General features: G+C 45.4%; 1 protein-coding gene across 1 annotated transcript; it reads left to right on the top strand.

Moving 5' to 3' along the window:
• Window positions 1-1,084: 1,084 nt before the first annotated feature.
• Window positions 1,085-21,364, top strand: RBM38 (RNA binding motif protein 38). The gene is made up of 4 exons (XM_007059772.4): window positions 1,085-1,629; window positions 2,759-2,882; window positions 3,415-3,469; window positions 19,229-21,364. Exons 1-4 carry the CDS (start codon window positions 1,462-1,464, stop codon window positions 19,527-19,529), a joined length of 648 nt encoding a protein of 215 aa, XP_007059834.1. The 5' UTR covers window positions 1,085-1,461; the 3' UTR covers window positions 19,530-21,364.
• Window positions 21,365-24,922: the final 3,558 nt, after the last annotated feature.

The raw sequence follows: 24,922 nt of genomic DNA, 5'->3' as shown, positions 1-24,922 counted from the left end.
TGCTGATTTGCATGTAGCTTTCACCCGGCAGAAGGCTCCCGCTGAGGCTGCTGGGACTTGTAGTCTACATCAAAACTACGCAGGCGTTTGGGAGATTTTCGTGGGAATTTTAAAGACTCTTCCAGGAGGCGCCTCCAGACTCAAGTACTGAGGTACATACAAAGAGTACTAGACCTCTAACCATGTGTGCATTAGATTCCCGGGGAAATCTCAATCTAGAAGTAGATTAGAAAAATTAAGAGATGCAGAGAACTGCCCGTTTATTTGGCTTTTTCAGTGCATGAAAATATAGCCTTTGCATTTACATAGGCAGTTCTAGCTATGAAAGTGGAGGAATGGAGACATCCCAGCTACAGAGATATTGCGAGATATAGAGCCGCAGCATCGCATTAACCAGGAAAGAAGATAGATTTAGCAATTGGAAAGCCAGAAAGGGTTTATTTGCTTTTATGTTGTATCTCACCCCTTATCCCTTGTCTGGTTAGACTGTAAACCCTTCAAAGCAGGGACTGTTTCCTTTCTGTATTTGTACAACACCCAGCACAGTGGGGCCTCAAACCCAAATGGGGCATTTGGGTACCACCATAATATAAATATTTAACAATAATAATGACAGGGTTACCCTTTTTCATTTGCCTTTTTCGGATGTGTCACACCTAAACAAGCAAATTTAGCTAAAATCCGAAGACGTGGGGGAAAAAATCGGCATTTCCCAGTGTCTCCACATCTCTCTCGCTCCAGTCCCAGCGACAGACGATCAATTATGAGCTAAGCTTTCGCAAAGCACGTGGAGACCAAACGACGCATCATCCGATGCGCGTCTCAGATGGAGAAGAGGGAGACCGATGTGTCCCTCCCTCTCCATCTATGCTTGGTGGCCTTTGTGAGTTTCAGTTGCAGCGCGGTTTGCAGCCCTCTCCGCCGCCTTTGGCGAACGAGCGCCCGCCTCGCCTTGTTATTTCAGCGGCGGCTGCTTCATGGCAGCCGCTGCGCCCCGCCCCGCCGCGGGTGGGAACTACAAGCCCCGTGGACCTTTGCGCCCCCGGGGCTTGTCTCCCGTGGGGAGGCGGGGCCGGAGCCCGGCTGGGGGGCGGAGGGAGAGGATGGTACAAAGCTCGGCGCGGCGGCTGGCAGGCAGCGGCCGCCTCTGTTCCCCGGCGCCCTGCGGGAGGTCATTGCACAAGAGGGGCTGGAGCCAGGGCTCTTCGCAGGCAGCGGTTCCCGGTGCATGGGGGACAAAGCGACAGCTGCCGCCGCCGTCTGCTGCTGCCGCCGCCGCGTGGGGGCGGCCCCGCCTACCTCTGCCCCCAGCTGCCTGTGGTGAGGAGGAGGATGACTCTGGCCGAGGGTGTCTCACGCCTCTTCTGAGCCCCTGAGACGTTTGCTCCCGGCCGCCCGTGGCCTTTGGATGCTCTTTGCAGCGGCCGCCGCCCCCTGGCCGCGCCCCGCGCCCGCAGCGCCATGCACACCGTGCAGAAGGACACTACCTTCACCAAGATCTTCGTCGGGGGGCTGCCCTACCACACCACCGACTCCTCCCTGAGGAAGTACTTCGAGGTCTTCGGGGACATCGAGGAAGCCGTGGTGATCACCGACCGGCAGACGGGCAAATCCCGGGGATATGGCTTTGTAAGTGCGGCGTGCGCCCCTCCCCCAGCCCAGGCAGGTGCTGCGGTGACGGGCGCGGAGGGGAAGGCGGGTGTCAGCCGGGGCTAGTGCCCAGTTCGCTTCCTCGTGTTGGCCCTGGTAGCCCGGCTCAGGCATGTCCCAGAGGAGCCCGGTCTCTGAAGCGGGGGTAGTTGTGATAGTAACTTGCTTTGTGTCGGTTAAAGAGCCTGTGAGCCTGGGATCCCCCCCGCTCCCAGGGAAGAAAGCCCTTACCCCAGTGAAACACTGTCCTCCCCTCCCCCCTGTATCCCATTAGCCGCCTCTAGTTGTCAGGGGTGGCTCCTTACAGCCCTTTCTTCCCCTGGCTTCTCTCTAACGCAGGGGAGAATCCCTCTGTATGCCCCCCACGCTCTCCCTTGGGCAAGACCTGCCCTGCTCTTGCACCAGCTAGCTAGCTTGGGGATTACACAGGGCTGGGTGGTTTGGAGGTCTCTTCTGTACAGAGCCATCCTCTGCTAGAAAGTTGTTTCCCACTTCTTCAGCATCGCTCAGATCTGTTTTCCTTCCTGTAGGACAGACGGCTGGACGCAGGAGAGCTTGGGCCGAGGGCGTGAGGCAGAGAGTAAACCCCCCCCCCCCCCCCCCCCCAAAAGACAAAGGCCCTTGATTGAGAGCGTTGGGATGAGAACCTCCAGTGCTGGCTGCTCTGTAGTTCATTTCAACACCCCTTCCCCCACGCGTTGCTGGCTTGTTTCTTTAGAGCGCTTCAGTGAAGCACATTCTGTGCAGTCCTCAATTTCTGCATCTTCTGTATGATTCATGAGAGTGTCCTTTGCTTCAAGTTTCCCTGAGCAGCCTCTGCTTTAGGGAGTGTGGGGGGAGGGGTTAAGTTACTCTAACAACTTGTGTGTGCTAGAGTGGAGAGAAAAAAATTGCTGTCCGATCCCCAGGAGAGAAACTTGTTGGTGCTTTCTGTTTTCAACCCAGTGCACAGGACCCATTCTTGTCCCTCTTCCCCCTCCCCCACGAACTGAGATTTCAAGAAAGCAAATTTAAGTCCTCACCCAAAATAAGCAAACTTCATCAAGCCCCAATCAGTGCAGGTTTTGTGGAGCGCTATTGCTACAAAACAGGTTGTGTTTAACTCCAGGTGACCATGGCAGACAGAGCTGCAGCTGAGAGAGCATGCAAAGATCCCAACCCCATCATTGATGGCAGAAAAGCAAATGTGAACCTGGCATATCTGGGAGCAAAACCAAGGAGTATTCAAACTGGTGAGTTCTCTGCTCTCTCTGTTCGAATAAGCCTTAGTTGCAAAATGGGAAATGTGTTGGTAATTGATCTTAAGAGCTGCACTGGCCCCTCAATTTTCCCTGTGTATTTAGTGCATTATGTAATTCAGCTTCTCTGCTCCCTGTTTCCTTACTTGAACCTTCTATGCCAAAATTACACATAGTTGGGGTAAAGACATTGTTCCCAGAAGCTAATGCATTTATATTCTTCTTACAACTGCTATAACACATTGTTTCTACCACTCCACCTTCTTGATTCTATGGGTTTATTGCACGTTGTAGAAAATGAGTGCTTATCTCTTTGTATGACTGAGTTTTCTGTGTTCCTAATTCAGAATTCCTATCTGATCTGCATGCATGTTACATGAGTATATTAAAACAATTGTATCTCTAAAAAATATTCTGTTAGGGAGTTTAAAATGTTTTCTCTCTCTCACTTGAAGTTGTGCATGTTTGCATTATAATACCTACACGCTACAGTGAATGCTTTTGTTTAATACTAATGCTTTTTCAGGTTTCACCATAGGTGTGCAGCAGCTACATCCAGCCTTTATTCAGCGACCATATGGGTAAGTGGAAGTATTTTTTACGTAGTTAACTTCAGTCAGTTTGAAGTCAAACGCTTGAATCAACTTCCTCATTTTTAAAATGTGTGAGAAAACTCTAAGTCATAAAGAGGAGTGCAGCTTCAGCAGCAGTAATTCAGCTTCATAGTACTTTTTGTTTAGGTGAGTCTTGGAAAAGTTGTGTCGCATGTCTTTTTTTGTTTGTTTGTTTGTTTTAATTTTTCAGTTTTCATATGACTCTGAAAGATCCTCTTTTCAGCATCAGCAAATCAGTCTTCATAAATCACGAGAGATTTGTTTTGTAATACATTGCTTGCTGCTGTAGCAATTCAAAGAATGCAGAAGAATCCAAATAAATGGCATGTATTTTTCTTGTCATAATATTTAAGGTGTCAACAGTCAAGGAAATAACATGTTCCATAGCATGTTTTTCACATAAAATCTGCTTTCTCCATCTTATTTCCCATGGAATCACACTTGGGGTACAATTTTAGTCAGGGAAACCAACTGAATTGGAAACAAAGTCTAATACTTAATGAAAGTAACATTAGGTCAAAAACTGATTCTGGACAGATGTTATACAGGGCTTGAATAGTCTGCAAAAGTGGGCTTTTGTCTGCTGTTTTCAATAGCTTATACCATCCTGACTCAGTCCGAGAAGTCCTCTTTTTATACATCTAATAGGATCTGGCAGCTGCTCTGGAAAATACAAGTGTGCTTCAAGAGAACAATAGCTACTGTCATACTGCCTTCATTTAACTGTTTAATGATTGATGCCATTCTTTTTCACATCGTTTCAAAAAGTGAATATTGATAGTGGGTTTTTTGTTTAGAGCATCAAAAAAGTGCACCCATTTTCTTAAAGTTCTTGAGCACTGCCATTTTGTAACTTTATATGACAATTTTTTTTCTTTTTTGGTTTAACTAAACAATATTCCATTCCTTCCCTGTCCTTTAATTCATAGTCTCCTTCTTTCGTTCCTGTTCCCTCACACCTATAGGCCCACAACTGTCTTGGTATTATCATTCCAGCCAATGTGTGGATGTAAGAGGCAGTGTTGCCATAATAGTGCTCACACCATATGCTGGATGTGTATTGTTGAAACATGCTAGGTTTCATAAATAGTTAAGTCTGTGCTCAAAGGACTGGAGTAACATCTGTTGTGAAAAGAAGAGTCTTTCCTCTGAGGTGCGAAGAGCAGAAGTGTTTCAGGTAGACAGTATTTTTTTGGTCTTGTCTTTTTAAAGCTTTGTTTGCATGTGAAATATAACAACTTTCTCAGCCGATGAGACAACCAGTAACCTTGGTATTTCTGGCACATGAACACTAGAGGCTTTTCTAAAGGGTGCACAAGCACATAATTAATGTAGATCTTAAAAACTGCCCTCAACAAGACTCTCCCCATGTGAAGTGTAAAAAGAAGAATAATACAGTGAAACAAACTAAGCTTCCACTGTCTTCAGTCAGCTTTGGATCAAGCCCTAACTCATGCAAACATACTCTTGTCATTCCTGTCTCTGACTCTCTCTGCACAGCCATTTCAGCCATATAGGCAGGGCAAACAAATAGGTTCTTTTTTGCAGAGGTTTTTATAACTTCCTTTTAGCTTCACATATTGAGAAGTGTGAGACTGAATAAGTGTTCATTTTGATCTACAGTTAGTGTTCCATTTGTTAGGCCTCAGTTTCATCATTAAAACCAACGGTGGAGTACATTTAGTACATATGACAATGAGCACTACAAATTTATTTATCAGTTGCCAAGAGACCGGGAGGAAGAGGGAGGGGATTATAGATCTCATTTGCAAGCGTCAGGAAACAAGAATTTCATGGCATTCTTCTCTGGTAATGATTTAATCACAGGAAACGTGCGTTGGCAAAAAAGTCATACAGTTTACCTTGGTGCCATGAATTGTACTGTGTTTCCAAAGCAGAGCATCAGGTGTTCATTTGAGCAACAAAGTCTGACTGTTGGTTTTTTGTCTTTTCAAAGCAATCAGCAAAGTAAAAGCCAGTGTAGGGTCTAATCCTGCATTCCTTGATCATCTAAAACTTCACCAGACACCAGTGGGATTTGTGGATCTATTACGCTTGTACAATCAGGCCCCTGTTTTTCACTTTAAGTTTAATTTAGTCATCTCCCACCCTCTTTGGTAGTGACTTGTCTACTGTTCAGTGACTTACAAACATTACCTAAATAAGCAACCTGCTTTTAAGCTACCTTCATACTTGGTACAGGGGGCAAAACACTTCCAATGCCGTGCCACCCATGAACATCCCTATTAAAGTGCGAATGTTCCAGTAATGAAATGCTGGCATTTAGAGACAGCTGCCATGGTCCTCTGCATCTCAGACGCTGCCGCAGAACACAGCAATGAAGTGGTTAATAAATTTATTAAATGCTACACAATGAACTTTTTTATTTTAAAAAAAAAAAACAAAAAAACCCCTCAATCATGCTGAAGAGAATGCTGAGTAGCGAAGGCCCAAAATGCAGACTGATGGGGACAGGAGCTTACTGAACTTAAAATGAATAGGAATGTTTTCATGCTGGTTTAAAGCCCCAAATGCCTGTAAAAGGTACACTCTTTTTTTTTTTTTTTGGTAGCTTTAAATTTAAACCTTTCCCGGCACTGCTGGGGACCAAATGCAGCTGCAGCATTGGGCTAGGGCATAAAGAACAGAAAGTGAAACTAAATCAGCTTCTCTGCTCTTAACTCTGTTGAAGAAGCAAAGCTAATCAATAAATAAACAGCACAAAGGAGAAAAGCAAACCTTTAGGCTTTTTGAATCTTCAGATTCTAATCTAAGATTTTAATAACACAAGCACAGTATTTTCCTAATTTTTGAGAAAGACGCTCTAAATTTTATGGGCACAATTTTGCACCCACCAATTGTTCCTGCAACTACAGGCTTGGTTTGTAGAATTGACACCATTAAGCTACCTTGTTTGTGGAAAGTCGGGAAGCTAGATGTCTGAGCACCATGAATTGTGTCTGCAGTTATCTGTGGGCATGATTACTTGAAGACATAAAATTGCACCCATATGATCAGAACATGTGGCGAGGCAACAATCGGAGCTTTTTTTGTTGCTATAGTGTCCCTTTAAAACGTTTCCCAAGAACATCTGAGACTTTATTAAAAAGCAATGAGGGGCAACCGTGTAGATTGTTTGACAAGGAACATTTTGGTGCAGCTGCAGTGTGGTGTGCACAAAGCAACTTTAAGTCCTCTTTTGTGTTCCTCTGATCTAGGGACTGCTGTGCATCAGCCTGTTATTTGGCATACCCTGGAATGGTATAGGGAATCCCTGGCTACATCCTCTATCCGCAGCCATGCCTCATGCTCTGGTCATCAGCAGTGTGTGGCATAGGCACCGCTACAGATGCTCTACCGCCACATATGAAGCCCTCTATTGGGGGAAATCTTCCTTTGGCTGAGTAAGCTGGTTTTAGGGCTGCTTTCTGCACTGCTGGAATAGTACAAAGGTGGTTTAATGCAGCAGGATGTGGCCCACTGAGTACAATACCTGCCATAAGTGGGTCTGGTGCCAGCTGTTGAGCCTGGATCTCCATTGCCCTGCACCTTGTGTAAGTCACTTATATCAGTGCAAAGTGGATGTAAAATGCTACCATACCAGATTGGCTTGCACTCCTGTAAGTGACTACACAAGTTAGAGGCTAATGGAAAATGAGGCACACAGAGTCCAGTTGTGTTGGGCCTGCTTGCCCCAGGTCAGCGTGTGGCCCAGTTGTTACTTATGCCTTGAAATGGTTAAATCTTTTTTTGGCGTTTCTTTCACAATCTGCTGCTACAACCAGAAAGTGAAGAAAGTCCTTTGGTAGCTGTTATCCTTAATGTCGTTCAATTGGGGTGCAAATAAAAGGAAACTTCTTCTCTTCTTCGTGGCTTTGCTGTTTACAAAGTCACATGTATTCCTTATTGTGGTGTCTCCCCACACTCTGGCTTCCTGTTGTACCACTTATCAAAAAAACACCCTGTTGCAAGACCCCAGGCTGCTCTGTCAGTCAACAAGCGGCTCCTCTGAGCTGGCTCTCACAGCACCTGTTGTCTGTCTGTCTGCCAATAACATGAAAGCTTTTTTGGGGATTTCCAAAGAAATAGTCAAATCCAAGTGGCTTCAGCTGTTAATTCCCAAGCATGGCTGTTGACACAGGCCAAACTACTGCCAGTCAGAAAGGTTCCTCTTGAACTGAATGCCTGTAAATACACACCTAGGCTGTACTGCTTTACCGCTTTGTCTGAGACTTGTGTATGAAAGGAGCAAAGATTCAGAGTGCACTCGAGCACCATTCTGTTCTGTTTGGGCCCAATTCATCATTGCCCTGCATCTTGTGTGGTCACTTTCACTAGTGCAAAGTGAATGCATAAACACTGCCCTTCTAATCTGATAGGTTTCAGAGTAACAGCCATGTTAGTCTGTATTCGCAAAACAAAAAGGAGTACTTGTGGCACCTTAGAGACTAACCAATTTATTTGAGCATGAGCTTTCGTGAGCTACAGCTCACTTCATCAGATGCATATCTGTCACTTTGGATGGGCTATTACCAGCAAGAGATATGCATCCGATGAAGTGAGCTGTAGCTCACGAAAGCTCATGCTCAAATAAATTGGTTAGTCTCTAAGGTGCCACAAGTACTCCTTTTCTTTTTTCTGATCTGATAGCATCTTGTGCTTATTTTGCACAGGGGTAAATGACTGCTCAAAGCACAAGGCCCTGTCTGGCATGTTTCATGAGCCAAATACTTTATTCTACTACACTCTGAGCTACTCCACTAAGTCACTGGAAGAGTCTTTCTAATCTAGAATATAAATTCTGCCCCCACTCTTAAAAATGTGAGAGTAGGGGCTGGTCTCCTCTCTCATACTGACGTAATGGCTTTAGTGGAATTACTCTTGATTCTCACCAGTGTGAGTGAGAGCAGTCTCTTTAGCAGCGGAGAACCGAGCCCTCTCACCTTATGTAGACACTTACACCTGGGCTAAGTGGGTACAAGATGCAACCATTCTGATCTGGTGTCTAATAGGGTATCTACACTTGGTGCAAGGCACACAGGTGTCTTCAGTATTGTGCCCTGAAAACTTTCTCAGAGCAGGTACTGAAAGTGTGATGAATGCAGCCCTAATAAATTCACGCTGAGGATACCAATAAGCATATCTAATTAGCAGCCCTGGTAGTGATTTTTTTGCAGCAAGGAAGCTTTTCACTCCTGAATTGTACTCGGACCAAGAACTTGTTTTCCAGAGGCCGTCAGACTTGGCAATGACTTTTTTGATCACTACATAGTTGGGCTGGATTTAATCTGTTTAAACTAGAGATGAAAGGCTCGGAACTGCAAGGTTAACCCTTGAGCCCCATCCATTCTGCACCCCCTCAGATCTGACAGCTGGATCCTGGCTGACGCTAGTGAGCCCTCTGGAGCTGCCTTCACACGTTCCAGCTCTCCTGAAACAGAAATGTATTGAACCTCCACCTGTTCTATGTCTTGCACAGTGTTTGCATGGAAGCTGTTTGTGCCAGACTCACTCCACGCATAAAGCCAGGGGGCTTTGGAATAGGTGAAAACATGGTGCAAAGGGAGGCATTCCACCACCTGGTCCTTAACAGTAGGTTTTGGAAGAAGGAAATGTCTTGGATACTTGAGGTCAAGGAGGTTTGGAAGTAGAGCTGACAAATCTTTTGAATGTAAACTTTTTTCTCTAAAAAGTTAATTTTGACGGAAAGGGTAACTTTTTTTTTTTTTTTTGGTCCCAACAAAACTTTTATTCCCCCCCCCCCCCGGCCCCCCCAAAATCTAAAACACTGTTTCAGTGGTTACTATCTTTAATTTACCAAAAATGTTTTTGGTAAACAAAAAATGCAAAATTTAAGTCTACTTTGATCCCTTCCAAAACAATACTTCTAAATAGTTTGCAACATTTTCCCCCGACCAGTGCTACCTGGAGGTCTTAGAAGGATTTAAAGAGACTTCTTCAGTCTCTGTCCTTCTTTCAGTTGCAGTGAAGGGTTGGAAGTGTTCCACAAAAGGCAGCATTCCTGTGAACTTTTTTATGCTTCTGTTTTTCCTGTCTGTAATTTGAAAATATTTACCTCACAGGGGTGTTCTAAGACTTAATTAGTGTTTCTAGCACTACAAGCTCCTCTGGTGTATATAGGTATCCAAAGTAGTACACTACTTCTTTACCATCAGTATATTTCTGTTGTATCTGTGTTATGTTGGAGAGATTGCTGTATAGCTGAGCTCAGATGAGACTTCCAAGTTTGAGAGGGTTTTTTTTCTTTGTCTTCACTGCGATGTGATTCTCATTTTGTCCAGATCTTCCCTTCAGCTCTGTTGCCTGAGTATTTTTCAGTCTGCTTGTCCAGAACTATTTCTGGTCCCGATAGAGCATCTCTTTGGGGGAACTTCTCGTGTGTGGAGGAAGCAAGATTTAGAGGATAAAGCTGTGGCCATGTTCAGCGTGGCACAACAGGGTGTGTGTTCTCACATCGTGGGTCGAGCTGAGAAAGGAGGATGAGATCCTTGTTAGGGGATGTGCTCTGTTCTCGATCCCCATGTTTGGTTGTGGTTGGTCACCTCTTTCATACCTCTGCACTTGCTGTACATCCTGGGAGCACGTGTGGGTGGTGTCTTCTGTCTCTTTTTCCACCTCTTGCATTCTGTGGGATCTGTTTTCCTGGACCTTACTGAGTTTTCTCCTCTACTAACCATTTTCTAGAGGGTGTGGTGTGTGTGGTTTTTGTTTGGCATCATAACATCAAGATGCAACAGCTTCATTATCTTGTCAGTACAATAAAGTAATGATGTATTGCTGAGCCATAATGGGTTTAATGTTCCCCCCCCACCCCTAAATTGCCTAGCCTTCCAAACTTAGATTGAGTGGGAAATCCTTGACCTCTTTGATTTAACCCAGCTCTGACACTTCTCATTCTCTCCAGTGGGTTTGGTAGCCTTTGTGCTAATTCTGTGGCCAATAGTAATAGCCTCAGGTCCTACTGTGTGCACGTTTTCCACTCCTCTCCCAATCCCAATCAGTGACACTGGCATATAGCCCTTTCCTAGTTTTCTCCCAGAGTGTTGACGGCATAATCCCAACAAGGAAGCAGTAAACACAATTACTGAAATTCTGAGCGTGCTCAGACTGCTGTGTAAATCTTCTTGCTGATTTACTGGAGGAGTAAGAGCGTAAGACAGAGGAGGAGGCCAGAGTTTTCCTAAGATGCTCCTTTTTTTTTTTTTTTTTTAAAGGCAAATGAGTTACAATAAAACACCTGCTAATTTAAGGCTACCTAGAGGGCACATAAGGCAAATCATATACATGTAAGGAGAGAATTATTGTTGAAGCATTTGTAGAATATCTGTTTGGATCTCACTTGGAAAGGGCAAAAATAACCAGTTAGTGGCACAGAAGACATTGAAGTAAGAGAGCGGTCCTAGACTTCCTTTCTCAGTGCTAACTTTAACAAGCTTTGAGGAGACTGGAGGGTTCAGAAGTTTGGTGTCCGGTCACTGATTCCAATCCAACCCACAACAGTAGAGAGTAATTGTTGTTACCATCTGATTGTTCTGGCAGCCTATGTGGAATGAGGTTGCTGGTCACAGTCGAATTCCTGGTGGACAGATGCCGATAAAATCTCCACCAAAGTTGAGAATCCTTCTTGGCAGTCGCAGCAGAGAAACCAGAGTCTAAAGTATGATGTCTGAACTGTGCTTCACCCCGAAGATTGTTTTATCCCAGCTCAGCAGCGGAGAGGAGGGACTATTTTGTCCAACTGAACTGGGACTCCTGATATGCGAGTTCAATTCCTAACTCCAGCACAGTCTTCCTGTGTGGCCTTGAGTGAGGTACATAGGCCCCTATCCTGCAAATGCTTGCACGCATGCTTTACTTTAACCCTGGGAGTAGTTCCATTTACCTGAGTGCTTGATGGTCCAGGGCCTATATGTCAGTCTTCCATTTCTCATTTGTACAGTAGGAATTATACGTTCTTTAAAAGCTGTAAACGTTTAAAGCACAGACTGTCGCTTGCTAGGTATACATACAGCACCTAGTGCAGTGTGGCGATCTCAGTGGAGGTGTCTAGGTGCTGCTGTAATACTATTGCTACGAAAAGTAGGAGGCCTATTGGCATCCCAGAGCCAGGGGATGGCACAGGGGTATGGGATGGTAGGGAGGCCTTCAGTACTGTTTAGAACAATGACTTCCGTCTGCAGGGTGCTCAGGCTAGCCACCTTTCAGCGCACTAAACCCAAAAGAATTTGTCCTTTAAACGTGTCCCTTAGCTGCTGAACAGTCAGCTGGAATGAAAATAGAGAGACCCACTTCCAGTGGCCAGATGTCTTACGCCTGCACTTGTTGGCAAACACAAAGGGCTCTTTTTTTTTTTTTCTTCCTTTCTTCAAGAAATAAGGAGGCTGTTTGGCCAATAGCACTCGTGTGCTGATCGTGCAGCTGCCAGGCGCCCTGTACGTTGTGTACTCAAGCAATAGGCAACTTGGCATTTCTGTGCTAACCCTCCAAAGCAGGCTCATGCCTCTGACGTGACCTTAGCACATACTGCTGATTCTTTAAATGCTTCGACAGCGCTTTTGTCTACCCCATAGGATGGGGCTTGTCTTATTTATAGGGATGTTGTCAAGGTCAAACGGGAGGCCCACTGTATCTCCTACCTTTTTATTTCTGGTCTGTTTGCAAAGGGCTGTGTAGCAAGTCTGTTCCTAGAGAAGGGGGAGGATGGTGGGAAGAATAGCAATCGGGCTACCCTCTCTCTAAAGCAACCAAGCAAAGCCCAACCTCATGGCTGCTTTGGAAGCTAGAGCTGAGCAAGCTGTGGGAGCGAATGAGCCACCCACCTTCCTTGCTGCTTCCCCCTGAGCCTGTCTCCTCTACTCTTCAATCTGTGCAGCACACCGGCATTACAAATGGCCTTGTAGCAATCCTGCTGCGTGGCTGGTGGCAGCAGGACTGCAAGGGTTTAGAATAGTCCTGCCCACGTGCTATTGTGGAGAGCTGTTGGGAAGGGAGAGAGTCCTGGGCAGTATGCAATGTAGTTGGCACTCTTCCCTCGCAGCATGAGAGGCTAGTCCTCTAGGTGTCTTGCATCCTTCCTGGGTGACCCTCAGAATGCCACTGTCAGCTAGCTGCCTAAAACAAACCCAACCTACAGTATTCTGAACACCACATCCTACAGTAACGATGCTAACAGGGTGTGTGGGTGTGACTATAAACGCTCTCAGGGAGAATCCAACAACTGGAGTTGTTAAAAGTAAGCCTCGTAAAGGCCAAATTACCCAGTCAGCACATTCTGTGTAGGGTGGTGGTTGGGTTTTTTTTTGGTGGTTTTTCAAACCTGTTTTGAACATATTGGAAGCTGCATCTTTACTCTGTTCAATCAAATGTATTTTACATTTAAGCCCTCCCTAAAATGTTCAAATATGTGAAGTGTGTTTCCAGCATGAACTGAATTACAAACAAGCTGTATTCATCCTATTATTTTTAACTTGCAGAATAAAATCAAAAGCTAAGTCTGTGTCCTCCGATGGCTCTGTAACCATGTCTCTCGTTGTCTTTTAATTTTGGCTGTTGGGGCAGGTGTGGCGTCGTGCCACATAGTTAGGAACGTTGGGTTAGCGCCCCGATCCTGATCGCCAGCCATCTCACGCTGCCTTTGGCCAGAGGCACAAAGCAAAGCCCTTGATGAGTCTCTCCAGCAAGCACCCGTGATTCTAATTTTAGGTTTGACCATGTTGTTCATTGTGTTCTCAAAGTGTATGTGGCCTCTACCAGTGATTGATCATAATACCCTGTAGCATCTCGTATTGTTGCTATTCACAGGATGACTTTTTGATGTGTGATGACAATTGCTGATCACTTGACATTTTATAATCAGTGTATTCTGGATGAAGTTCTTTTCTGGCTTTCAGAACTTTTGGGGAGGCCCTAAAGTCTCATTGACTCCTTTTTTCCTTTCCTTTCAAAACTAATTGACATACCCAGGTGACAGAATTCCACAGCAGGAAAATGAGAATCTTAAAATATCACTTTAAAATGTAATTAAATTATCCAGAAAGGCTTTTGATGAACTACACAGCTTGTTTCATTGTTACCTTGATCGCAGATGATTGCTACTTGTAGAAAAGATGGACGTCAAACACAAATGTTGTGTGAGGCAAAGCTTTAAAAGGCCTATGAACAGCCTTTCTTAATCTGAAAATACAGCTTGAGACCACTTGTGACTAGTAAACCCAGCCAGCAGATAACTTCATCGTGCTGCACTTGGTTTTGTTGTGTTTTCTTTGTAGTTGCTAGTAATCAAAGTTGACCTATACCTTGGTTTGTAAGTTGAGTTTTGTTTTTGTTATCAATAAATGAGTTGCTATCTGCTCATCCAACTAAAGTCCAATCAGCATCATACCCTGATTGAAATGTCTAGCTGCAACTAAAAACTGCCAGTGGTCCCTTTAAATAGAAATGGATTCTGGAGTTGCTGTGTGTGATTTTTGAACATAATAAAAGAAGGTGTTTAGCATGCATTAGTACATGTGCTGGGCTGGGGCTTGGCTTTGGACAGGAACTACAGAAGTACATGCTACTCTGGTCTTAATACTGTTTATTATACAGTGTTCTATTTTGAGAGAAGCAAATACTAAGAGGAAGAAAATAGTCAAAAAGTTAGTGTCCTAGATCTGACCAGTTCATCTTGTCAGCTACAATTTAAAGAAACACGCATTTTTAAAAAAGTTTGTAGTGTTCTGTAGCTAAGTGATCAGAGAAAATAAAGATGTTTGAGGTTTTTGGGGCAAGTTGAGTCCAGTCCTACCAGATATTGAACACCTTCAGCTCCCAAAGTTATTGGGAGTTGTAGGCTCAGTGCCTTGCAGGATTGGGTCCTTTTTCTCTTAAAGTGCACATGCATCCAGCCAAATGGCCAGGAAATAGACTTGGAGGTTGTGCGCGCGCACACATGGAGAACATGCAATGCTGCTGCAGTAAGAAAGATTGTTCTCATGCACCTCTGTTGGTTCTGAATGTTTCCTGGTCTGTTTCTGTCCAGGGATACATTCCACATGCAACACTGGCATCTACTCTTGTAAATTTGGCCTGAAATGCAGCAAAGAGAATTGATGTGTCTGGTGACAAATTTTCATGTCACCCATAGACATCATTAGGCATTTCAAAGACTTCTCTCCCACTCAGCATCTTTATGCTTTCAGTGTGCTTACATGTTGGAGTGTGGACAGTTAGGTCTGAGTGGGAGCAGCTTGGCCCAGAGTTCTGCATGGGAGTTACTAGGTGCTTGGGAGAGCTGTTTTTAACGAGACTGTTTAGAGCCAAATGCTCAAAAGGGCCTCAACCCACAGCCTCTAGGTGAGCACTTGTAAATTTGCATGGGTGGGCAAAAATGATTGGACAGAATTGTGAGTGCAAACACAAGGCCTGCAGGGGTTTGGGGTTGGTGTGGGGCTTTTTGTTGAACTTACAGGCATTCACTTTTAAAAATCATACCAAGCCCTTTCCCTAGAGTCACTGGGAATGCATTATGAGAATGCACTTGGATGGGTAGGGAAGAGGGTTGGTTACAGGTCACCCTCTCGTCTGGAAGGAGCACTGCTTCAAAAACAAACTTTTTAAAAGAGGACTCATTGATGGAAGAATGTTAGATTTAGGGAGATGATCTGACCCACTCTTTAACTTTGTCACATAGGCTAGTACAGGTGAGAGCAACTGTTTAATCCTTTACGTGGATTGGGGAAGATTAACACTGATGCAGAAATATATTTTAAAAAAATATTTGAAACAAGAGATGGGCCAGCACCAGAATCCTGCATCTGGATTAGATTCAAATCTTCCAATCTGAACCCACCTTTATGGTTCTAAGCTAGGTTCAGATCTGTAAAGGGCCTGGTTCTGAGCTGGGTACGGCTGAAACCTTGCAAGAGCTTGTGAGATTTTGACACCGTTGGATATGAATTTGCACTTTAGCCCTGATTTAGCCTCAGACTCCATCCTAACCCTAATTCAGATCAGAATTAAAACCAACAAAAAGACACGAATTTCTAGCAGGTTCTTGTTTCATTCTACTCCATTAGATGAGTGCCAATGGATAGAGACATTCATGGACCTAAAGGCCATGAGGTTATTGATTCATGCAGTAGATCTAGGAGTGGGTTGACTGCTGAATTTGTGACTGCTCCTAGCCCTCCAGAGATTTGAGGTAATAGTCTCAAGTCTGCCTCTTCAAGGGATAGTGCTGTTTCTGAATTGCTTTGCTGATGAGAGCTATGGCTCGTAAGGCAGCTGTTGCTGCGGGGCAACTGCAGTGGCTGTGTGAGCCGTTCACATTCTAAGCCAGGGATCTAGCTAGGAAAAAATGAAGTGTTGGCCTGAACCCTGCTTAGATGAGCCCTTGCTTAGACGAGATTCCTGAACTGGGACTCGGATGTGGAAAAGGCTATGCCATGTTCTGATGGTCACAATGACCAACAGGAGCATGCACTGAATAATTAGATAGGAGGAGAGTTTACAGCAACCACAGGTTGTTCTGTAACTCCACTATACTGGCATCTATATGGAACTGTCTGGTAGGTACTGAACAGTGCCCAATACAAGCAAGGTCGGACACAAACCAATTAATTTTTGTTCACAAATCATGATAAAACCTCTTGCAGGGGACTGTGTCCTGTCCTCACAGCGGAATAGGTTAGATTGTTTGGGTCTTTTCCACCTCTAACTGGTGATCCAGTGATTTATTGGCCAGGGGTAACATTTTTGAAAGTCTCATTTTTAAAAGTGGTTTAGGTACTTGGGCTCCTACGTTTAATTGACTCAATGGGAGACTTTGGAAAATAGGACTTGTGCTCCTAAAACATGTAAGCACTTGTGAAAATGTTTACCCCAGATCTGTTTGGCAGGATTTAAACACTGCATTTTTTTTGAATTGCTTCTTAGTTTTTTTTATGCTTATTTAAATATGTTGGTGCAACAGAGGAGGGTATTTCTATGTAACAAGTTTAGTGTAATGCCAACTTTTTGGTGCAGCAGAAGCTCATCTTGGTTTTTATTTTTCAAGAATGATTGTTTCTGCAGACACAGTTTTGGGCGTGCAGAGAAATGCACTGGGCCAACAATTTCTCAAGCAGCCTCTGAAACTGCAGCCATCTTGTGCACCGAAGTGTTTTTACATGTAAAATCAGGAATTGTCCAGACTAACGACACTTGTACCTGCAGATTCTTGGACATCCCCATGCATCCCTTGTGTGGGCCAGTTCAGTTTGTTTGAGCAGATTTCTGTTTTCAGGTTTGCGCGATCTTGCCCACAGTTTGAGGCCCAGAGTTTTTTGGCTTCTTCGTAGTCAGCAGCTTTTAGCTAATTAATAGAAGCTCTTTTGTATGAATAATCTCAGATTATTTTCATCCCAAAGGCTCTTACAAGAGTATCACTAAATTCTGCTTAGCAATACAGCCACGTCCAGGATGTGACCTATCAGCTGTTTAACATGTACAGCAAAACCACAATTTAGGACAGGAAGTGAAGAATACAGTATCCAGTTTAAAGTGCAGAGTGAATACCTAGGGACTGAGCTGGTCAAGTAGGGAGCTAGATGGTGATACAAGGTTCAGTCTGAAGTTTGGATTCCCATTCACAGTAAAAGACCATAGCTCTCATGTAAGTGGGGCCCAGCACTGATAATGAAAATGGTGCCTTAAGTCCAGTCCAGTGAATGGTTTTCACCACAGGCAGGGAGTCTGTTTTTTCCAAGAGAGGATAGCACTGTGTAAAGCTAGGCAGCTCCTCTTTATCATCTGTGCTCTTTTATCTGATGTTCCAGTTAGGTACCCCATGAGCTGAAAGAGAAGTGGCATAAAGGTCACAAATACTGGAAAATAATGCAAGTCACAGCTTGGTTTTGGGGGGGCAGCAGATTGTTGACATGGTAACTGCTGGGAAGCAAAGGAAAGCAAACCAAACTAACGGTTCATGTTTTACAACAATCGCCATGTAGCTGTTTCCTCCAAGCAGCCTGGCATTGGGGAAACACTAGTGTAAATATATTGTAGATGATAAGCTGGCATGATAAGCCCTTTACTCTGATTATATCCTGGAGCTACCAGTCCATACCTAGTAAAAGCATCCTGATAGGGGCTTAGGGGTGAATAGCCTCACATCTGTTTACAGAGGAATTCCCAAGGGAGAGGAGATCATGCCATTTTAATGGTGCCTTGGGAAGTGCAGAGGCCATGGGACTGGCCCACTGAGCTAGAGTCGGGAGGAAACAAGGAGCTGAGCCTGGGGGGGAAAGGCAGCTGTGGGATGCCAGCCCAAGATGGACACCCCTCCCTTCCCCCTTGCTACTATTTAAGCACCACCATTGTGCCTGGTGCTGTGCAAGACACAGATCAGGAGTCCTTACTCCTTAGAGCTTGCAGCCAGGCCAGAGAAGGCAGTTAGCTTTGTTTTTTACCTCCCTTTGTTAATCTAACACACTCTTATTTCTATGTCTGGCCCTTGTAGAAGGAGCAAGCCTCTGGGAAGGTTTAACTGATGGAAGGGCAGAGGGTCTGGTGCCCCAGGGGCAGGTGGCCATTCCAGGCACAAAGGACAGTGTAGAAGAAGGAAACAAAAGATAGTGAGGCTGGTATTGTTGAAGGAAGCACGATAGACATATGCCAGATCAGGGTTATTTGGGACTGCAAAGGTGCAGAGACATGGTTGGTATGTAAGGTTCAGTGGACCAGTTAGACACACGTGATGCTGGGACTGAGGGTCTGGGAGGTAATTTTGGCTGTGGTGGTATGGAAAGACTGGGAAAGGGACTGGTGCGCATGATGCAGGTAGCTGGGAGGCAGTTGCAGTAGTCAGAGCAGGAGATGAGAGTTCCTAGACAAGTGTTTTAGTGCCTGGGACAAATTGGGCTAGTCAGATTATTAAAAGGAGGCGAAAGAAGTAACATACAGGAAGGAGTCTAGGTGACACAAGGGAAGTGTGAGGAGGCGGCGGGTGGTGCTGTTAAGCTGCACTGGGGAAAGCACACAGGGATTAGGAAGCCAGCAGGCTGAAGCTGGGCTGTAGCGTTTTTTTGTTTGTTTGTTAACTTGAGTTGGCAACAAGCCAGCATGCTATCTTGGAGTCAGATCTACTCACTGGGTAGAGGAGGAGGCTTGTGAGTCACCAGCATAAAGGGGAGAGTAGAGGCCATGAGAGTAGATGAGAGGAGGCGGTGACCAAGAATACAGCTCTGAGGACACCAGCAGGAGGAGCTGCCAAAGGAGACAGCAACACAGTGGAGGGGAAGGTCAGAGAAGCAAGAGAGAGGAAGGTGATGGGGCAGATGGAAGACAGAAGAGAGGCCCCAAGACTTCAGGGAGAAGCCGGTGAGAACCATTTCAGTGGAGCCGGAGGGGTTTTTTCCCTCAAGACATCCCAGCCAGGTTTCTTTCCCCTGTCATTGCAATTCAGTGGAGGGTACTGTAGTGGAAGGGGCATGAGAACCAAGATTAGAGGAGCAGAGATAAGGGAGGATAAGGATCCACTCAGTACCCACAGTATGAGCTTCTCCTTGTGCTACTTCTAACCTTCAGGATTTTGCCTTTCTTTAATTGTGCCCACCTTTTTAATTAAGCTGGCACCCCTAGCACCTGGATAGTGTTGGCAGGCCTCACTGTCTCTGTTTTCAGTGCACTTAAGGGTTTTTTTTGGGGTGGAAACCTGACTGACTTTCTGTCTGTTTGACTCCACAGGCTCACCCCTCACTATATTTACCCTCAAGCTATTGTTCAGCCTAGCGTGGTCATCCCAACCCCTGTGCAGTCTATCACATCTCCCTACATAGACTACACCTCTGCGAGCCAAGCCTACACCCAGTACACCACAGCTGCCTACGACCAGTACCCCTACGCCGCCTCTCCTGCTGCTGGCTTTGTGGGATACGGCTACACGAGCGCAGTTCAGCAGCCCATCACTGCTAGCAATCCGGCAGCGCACACCACGGCTTTTGTTCAGTATCAGCCCCAGCAGCTGCAGCCTGACCGTATGCAGTAAGGGCCCTGCCCGTGCGTTCACCATGTAGGACAATCTCTTTTACTGTGGAAGGATACAAACAAAAAAGCAGAAAACAAAACCACCCAACCTTACTAGGTGCATACGAATACCTAAGCTATTTATAGTGTTAAGGACAAGTCTAAACCCTTGCTGTCTGACTATGCTCATGGAAAAGGACTTCCGGTAAGTTTCTTTCAATCAGGGCAAATATTGTCTTGAAGATGGACTTAAATTGACTGAAATGTTAAAAGGAAAACTACAGTTTCTTGCACACTTAGGGATCTGCTTCCATTGCCTGTCATCTTCTCACACCCCCTCCTTCCCCCATCCATCAGTTGTTTCCTACTCCCCTCCCCTTCCCCAAATCAAATCTGCAATCCTCTCATTTACTGTCGAGGTACACAAGGTACTTGGAGAACATGGATAAAAAGCAATCGTATTTTTTGGTTGTACAAAAACTTTGTAATACTCAGAGATGCCTTACAGAAAAAAGAAAAAGAAACTATTTTTTAATATTTATTGCGATTTTATTCGCATGAGCTGTGAATTGCAGACAGAAGAATAGTAGTAAGTATCTGCCTTGTTTAATTCTCATTTTACTAAATTATTGTATGTAGGTAAAAGTTCCTAAGTAATTGCTGAATCACTTCAACATGCAAAAGGGAATATTGGCTTTAAGGAAAGCAGAATATTCCTTTAGTCAACGCACTGTAATATTTTTCTTCTTGTAATTGTTACTCTTAAGATTATCTCAGACTTAGGTATATTTTTAAAATGCAAAAAAATCAAACAAAACCCCCCCACCTGGAATAATGAACATATTGTCTACTTTGATGGATCTTTTGTTATGCTGCAACTAATGAAGAAATTGACAGTATTTATGTAAAAGTTAGACAGTTTTTTTCAGGCTGTTGGCTGGCAAAGTTTAGGAGAATGTCAGGAATGGATTAAAACTTTTTTACATATTTGAACAAATGGGTAAATGTAACATTTTTATGCCTATGGTACAACAGCCAAATAAAGAGACAACAGACCACCTAGGGTAAGTGCATTTTTTTTACAAGGAGCAGCAATCAGCTTATTTTTTTTAACCACTCAATACTATTTTGTAGGCTCCAGCCAAATAAATATGGTATTAAAGAGACAAATGAAATTGACTTGAATTGGATACACTGGGCCTTACTCTGCAGCTGTTGTGGACTTGATCCTGAGAGGTTCTGAGCCACCTTCAAGTCTCCTGGACCCCTCTCTGCATTCAAACTACAGTTTCCAGCATCTCCCATTGGAGTCACATGCCTTTTAAGGCACCTGGCCCTTAGTTGCCCCGTACATTGTGTTGTCATTGAGTACAGTGTCAAGTGGGTCTTCAGTGCTCCCTTTCTAAGCTGGTAGCGTTTTGCAGCCACCGTTTGCTGATGATGTAAATGATCACCCAAGGTGCTGGGCAATGGAGACTGGCAAGGAGTGCAGTATCAATATTGTCCTGAGGGGGTTGTCATGGTATCGCAAAGAAACCACATGCTTCTTCTAATGGAAGTTGTTTAAAGGGAACCGTTTGCGCGACTGATTCCATCCAAAAGTCTGATCCGCCAAAATTCTGTCTCGTGTAAGGGCTGGGTTTCTGAGGGCCTCTTCAATCAGACAGGCCAGAGACATGCTAGGATTGGCACTTGCCCTCAGGCAAGGTGGCTCTAGGGCCCTGAGCCTTCCTTGAGTTGGCCACATGGTTCCATTTTATTTTCCACTTGAATTTCCTTTTAGTAATTTGGTTTTCAACTTTTGACACTCAAAAACAGCTGTTTTTAAAGTAAATAAAATGAATCTATTTAAACATGTTTAATTTTCCTTTTTATTTCATTCTCCTCCCCCCCCAGTGCTGGTCACTGAAAAAGTGAGACTAAGCCAGCCCTATGTTTTTTAGCACCAACCTATGCTGCTGCTAATAAGATTCTGACTCACAGAATCATTGGGGGGGGTCAGGTTAGGGGCAAAAGTGGTGAGACTCTATCCACAATCTCAGCTCCCACGCATTATCCTAGATGGTTGGATGGTTTTGCTACATCTCAGCAGTTAAATAGGTAACAATATTGACCTCTACGGTGTCATCGTTATGATTCAGCCTGAACACCCCATTTAGACTATTGGACATTGTTTACTCCTGTCACTGCTGCTGTTTCAGGCTGCAGATACATTTCATACACTGTTGATCCAGGTCACGGTGGGGTGGGACAGGGGGAGAGGAGTATAAGCCTAGAACTTTTTTGTGGGTGTAGGTAATTAGGTTCTTTAGCTGCCGCAGGACTTTTAAGTGGTAATGGCAGCCCACCATTGAATGCTGTCTCAATAGGATTCTACACTTAGGAGGAGGTTCCTGGTCTGAAGTCACTAGCTTGGGCCGGGGGCAGGTTCGAACTAAGATATGCAACTTCCGCTACGCTATTCATGTAGCCAAAGTTGAAGTAGCTTAGTTTGAGTTACCTAGCCGTCCTCACGGCGGCGAATCGACTGCGGCAGCTCCCCCCTCGACTCTACTTCCTCCTCCTGCTGAGATGGAGTACAGGTGTCGATTTGGGGATTGATTTATAGTGTCTAGACGAGATGCGATGATTGATTCCCCACCTGCTGAGCTGGTGGGTAGTGAAGACGTACCCTTAGAAATATTATAAGGGCAGCAGATTATTTGGCTATATATATATATATATATATATATATATATATATATATATATATATATATATATATATATATATATATAAATAAATTTTTTTTTCCTTCAAGCCTTTTAATCAATGGTTTTGGTGGTCCCAAAACCCAAATCTGTTGATGTGCAAGTGACTTTTTTTTTCTCCCTGCACCTTCTGTCAGCATTCCTTGTTCTTCACTCAAGCAAAGCTCCTTTGAATTCAATATTAGGAGGGCTAAATGGAGTCTTCCGTCTTCCTCCAGGATCTTCACCTAGCTTCCCCTGCAGCCAATGGAGAGACTGAGGCCCCTAAAGATTAATTTGGGAATGAAAAAGCTGTATGACAGTCTACCTTTTTGATTAATAAGAGGAGATTTTCCTCTTAGAGCTAACTTCCTAACAGGTGCCCAAAACAGGAAGCAATAGTTACAAGGAAAAACTGATCCTGATGTCTCCCTTTCAATGGATGTTCAGCCTGTTATTATAGAAATAGATTCCTGGCTCCAGATCAGTTTTGCCCCAGGCGTATTTCTAGAAAAAGCCACATCAGAGCAATAGTCTAAGCTGCCAGCTCCCTGTTTATGAAAACCCAGGGGGGGCTTGGTGGAATAACAATGAACCACCCTGTAGAGCTTTCCAGGTGGAAATGGAGTGGTGACCCACACAATGGAAAGTGAAACGTTTAGCCTTTTGCAAGAGAACAAAACATTCTCCTCACCCCCCCCCAACAGGCTAGAACCCCAAAAGCCCCCTTAGATCCCTTGGTTAGAGGGAGGGGCCGGTTCAAAATGCAATCTGCTAATGCTGATGTAGGAATAAGAGGTTTCAGCTTCTTGATTGTTAGTCCTTCATAGGAAAAGTCTCTACACACCTCTCAAGGTCCTAGAACAGAGGTGGGCGAACTATGGCCCACGGGACCCTTCTGCCCAACCCCTGAGCTCCTGGCCTGGGAGGCTGTCCCCGGGCCCTTCCACCTTAGCCTCGGCTCACGGCGCTGCTGGCGAAATGCTCTGGGCAAGGGGGCTGTGAGCTCCTGGGGCAGTGCAGCTGCAGAGCCTGGCTTGACCCGGTGCTCTGTGCTGCGGGGCGCATGGCTGGCTCCAGCTGGGCGGCACGGCTGTAGCGCCACCAGCCACCGGTGCTCCAGGCAGTGTGGTAAGGGGCAGGGGAGTTTGGGGGCTGGTCAGGGGGTGAGGGTGTGGATGGGGGTGGGGCAGTCAGAGGGTGGGGAACAGGGGGCTAGGATGGGGGCAGGGGTTCCAGGGATGGTCAGGGAGAAGAGGTGGTTGGATGGTGCAGGGGTCCCGGGGGGAGTCAAGAAGGAGGGGAAGGGTTGGATGGGCCAGCGGGGGGCAGTTGAAGCAGGGGTTGCGGGGAGGGGCAGTCAGGAAGGAGGAGGGGGTTGGATGGGGTAGCAGGGGGCAGTTAGTGGCAGGAGGTTTGGGGGCGGTCAGGGGACAGAGAGCGGGGGGGTGGATGGGGCAGGGGTCTGGGGGGGGGGGGTCGGATAGAGGGTGGGGACCAGACCACGCTTGGCTGTTTGGGGAGGCACAGCCTCCCCTAACCGGCCCTCCATACTATTTTTGAAATCCGACATGGCCCTCAGGCAAAAAAGTTTGCTCAAATCCCACTGGAGTTTCTCCTTTACTAAAGAAAGATGCACCCTTTCCCCTCCCCTCCCCTCCAGATTTAACATGTGAGGTCAAAGGGGTGACCCAACAACTGAGTCTCATTTTAAAACACTTGCTGCTCTTGATAAACTGCCCTGATGAAGGCAGTGGCCTGAAGTCACTGCAGTCACGTGTTTTATCGGGCTCAGACACTTGTGGAGACTAAATGTTTCCTGCTGGAGGCCTGGGGTTTGCATATCAGCCTGGCAACAGTTAGAGCGACTGCTGCAACTAAATGAATAGCTTTCCTCACTCCCTGGTATATTAGCAATCCCTAGAGAAAGGGGCCAAGTCACAGCCATCCTGCATTAACCCATTCCCTGGTCTCTTGTGAACGCGGGAGACCAAGAAAACCAGGCTGGGGTTTGGGAGAAGCCCTGATGTGCTGTGGAGAAGTGTCAACGCTGGTGGTGGTTAGTTAAATGTGAAATCAGCCAGCAGCCACATCAGCTAATTTGTTCAGTTTGCTTGCAGTGTTGCAGTTGCTAGGGGCTTGATGTGGCAAAGTACTGAGTAGGTCCTTGAGCTGCTAAGTGCCCTTAACTCCCCTGGTGACACCCCAAGAGAAATAGATGCAATTTCTTGTAGAAGACCAGAGCCTAGACAAAGGGACTGAAGAGGTGTGGAATAGCAGTTGGTGCAAGGCAGTGTAATACTATCACTAGAACAGACAACTGGGAGTCAGATCTCTTGAGTTCACCTCACCTTTCTGGGACTCCGTTAACTTCTCTGTAGATAAGGTATCCCAGCACCTACGTCAGAAAGTGGAGGCATCCCTTTTGCCTGCAGCCACCTATATTTGCACATCCGGATGGATACATGCATCACAAACTGAGTGACTGCACAAGCAGGTGGTAGGGTTTGTGTCTCTTTCTAAAGATGCTTTGCCCACAGCTCAAGCAGAGCCTGTTGAGAAGTGTCACACAATCGCATTTTAACTTTGCATAGTTTAGGGCAGGAAGTGAATCAGAGTATCGGGGCCAGATGGAATGAAACGGGGGTGGGATGCTAGCCTTACGTACCAGGGGATCCTTGATAAG

This window comes from Chelonia mydas, chromosome 13 (assembly GCF_015237465.2).
Source record: "Chelonia mydas isolate rCheMyd1 chromosome 13, rCheMyd1.pri.v2, whole genome shotgun sequence".
Taxonomy (NCBI): Eukaryota; Metazoa; Chordata; order Testudines; family Cheloniidae; genus Chelonia; species Chelonia mydas.
This window is presented reverse-complemented; position numbering and strand designations above follow the sequence as displayed.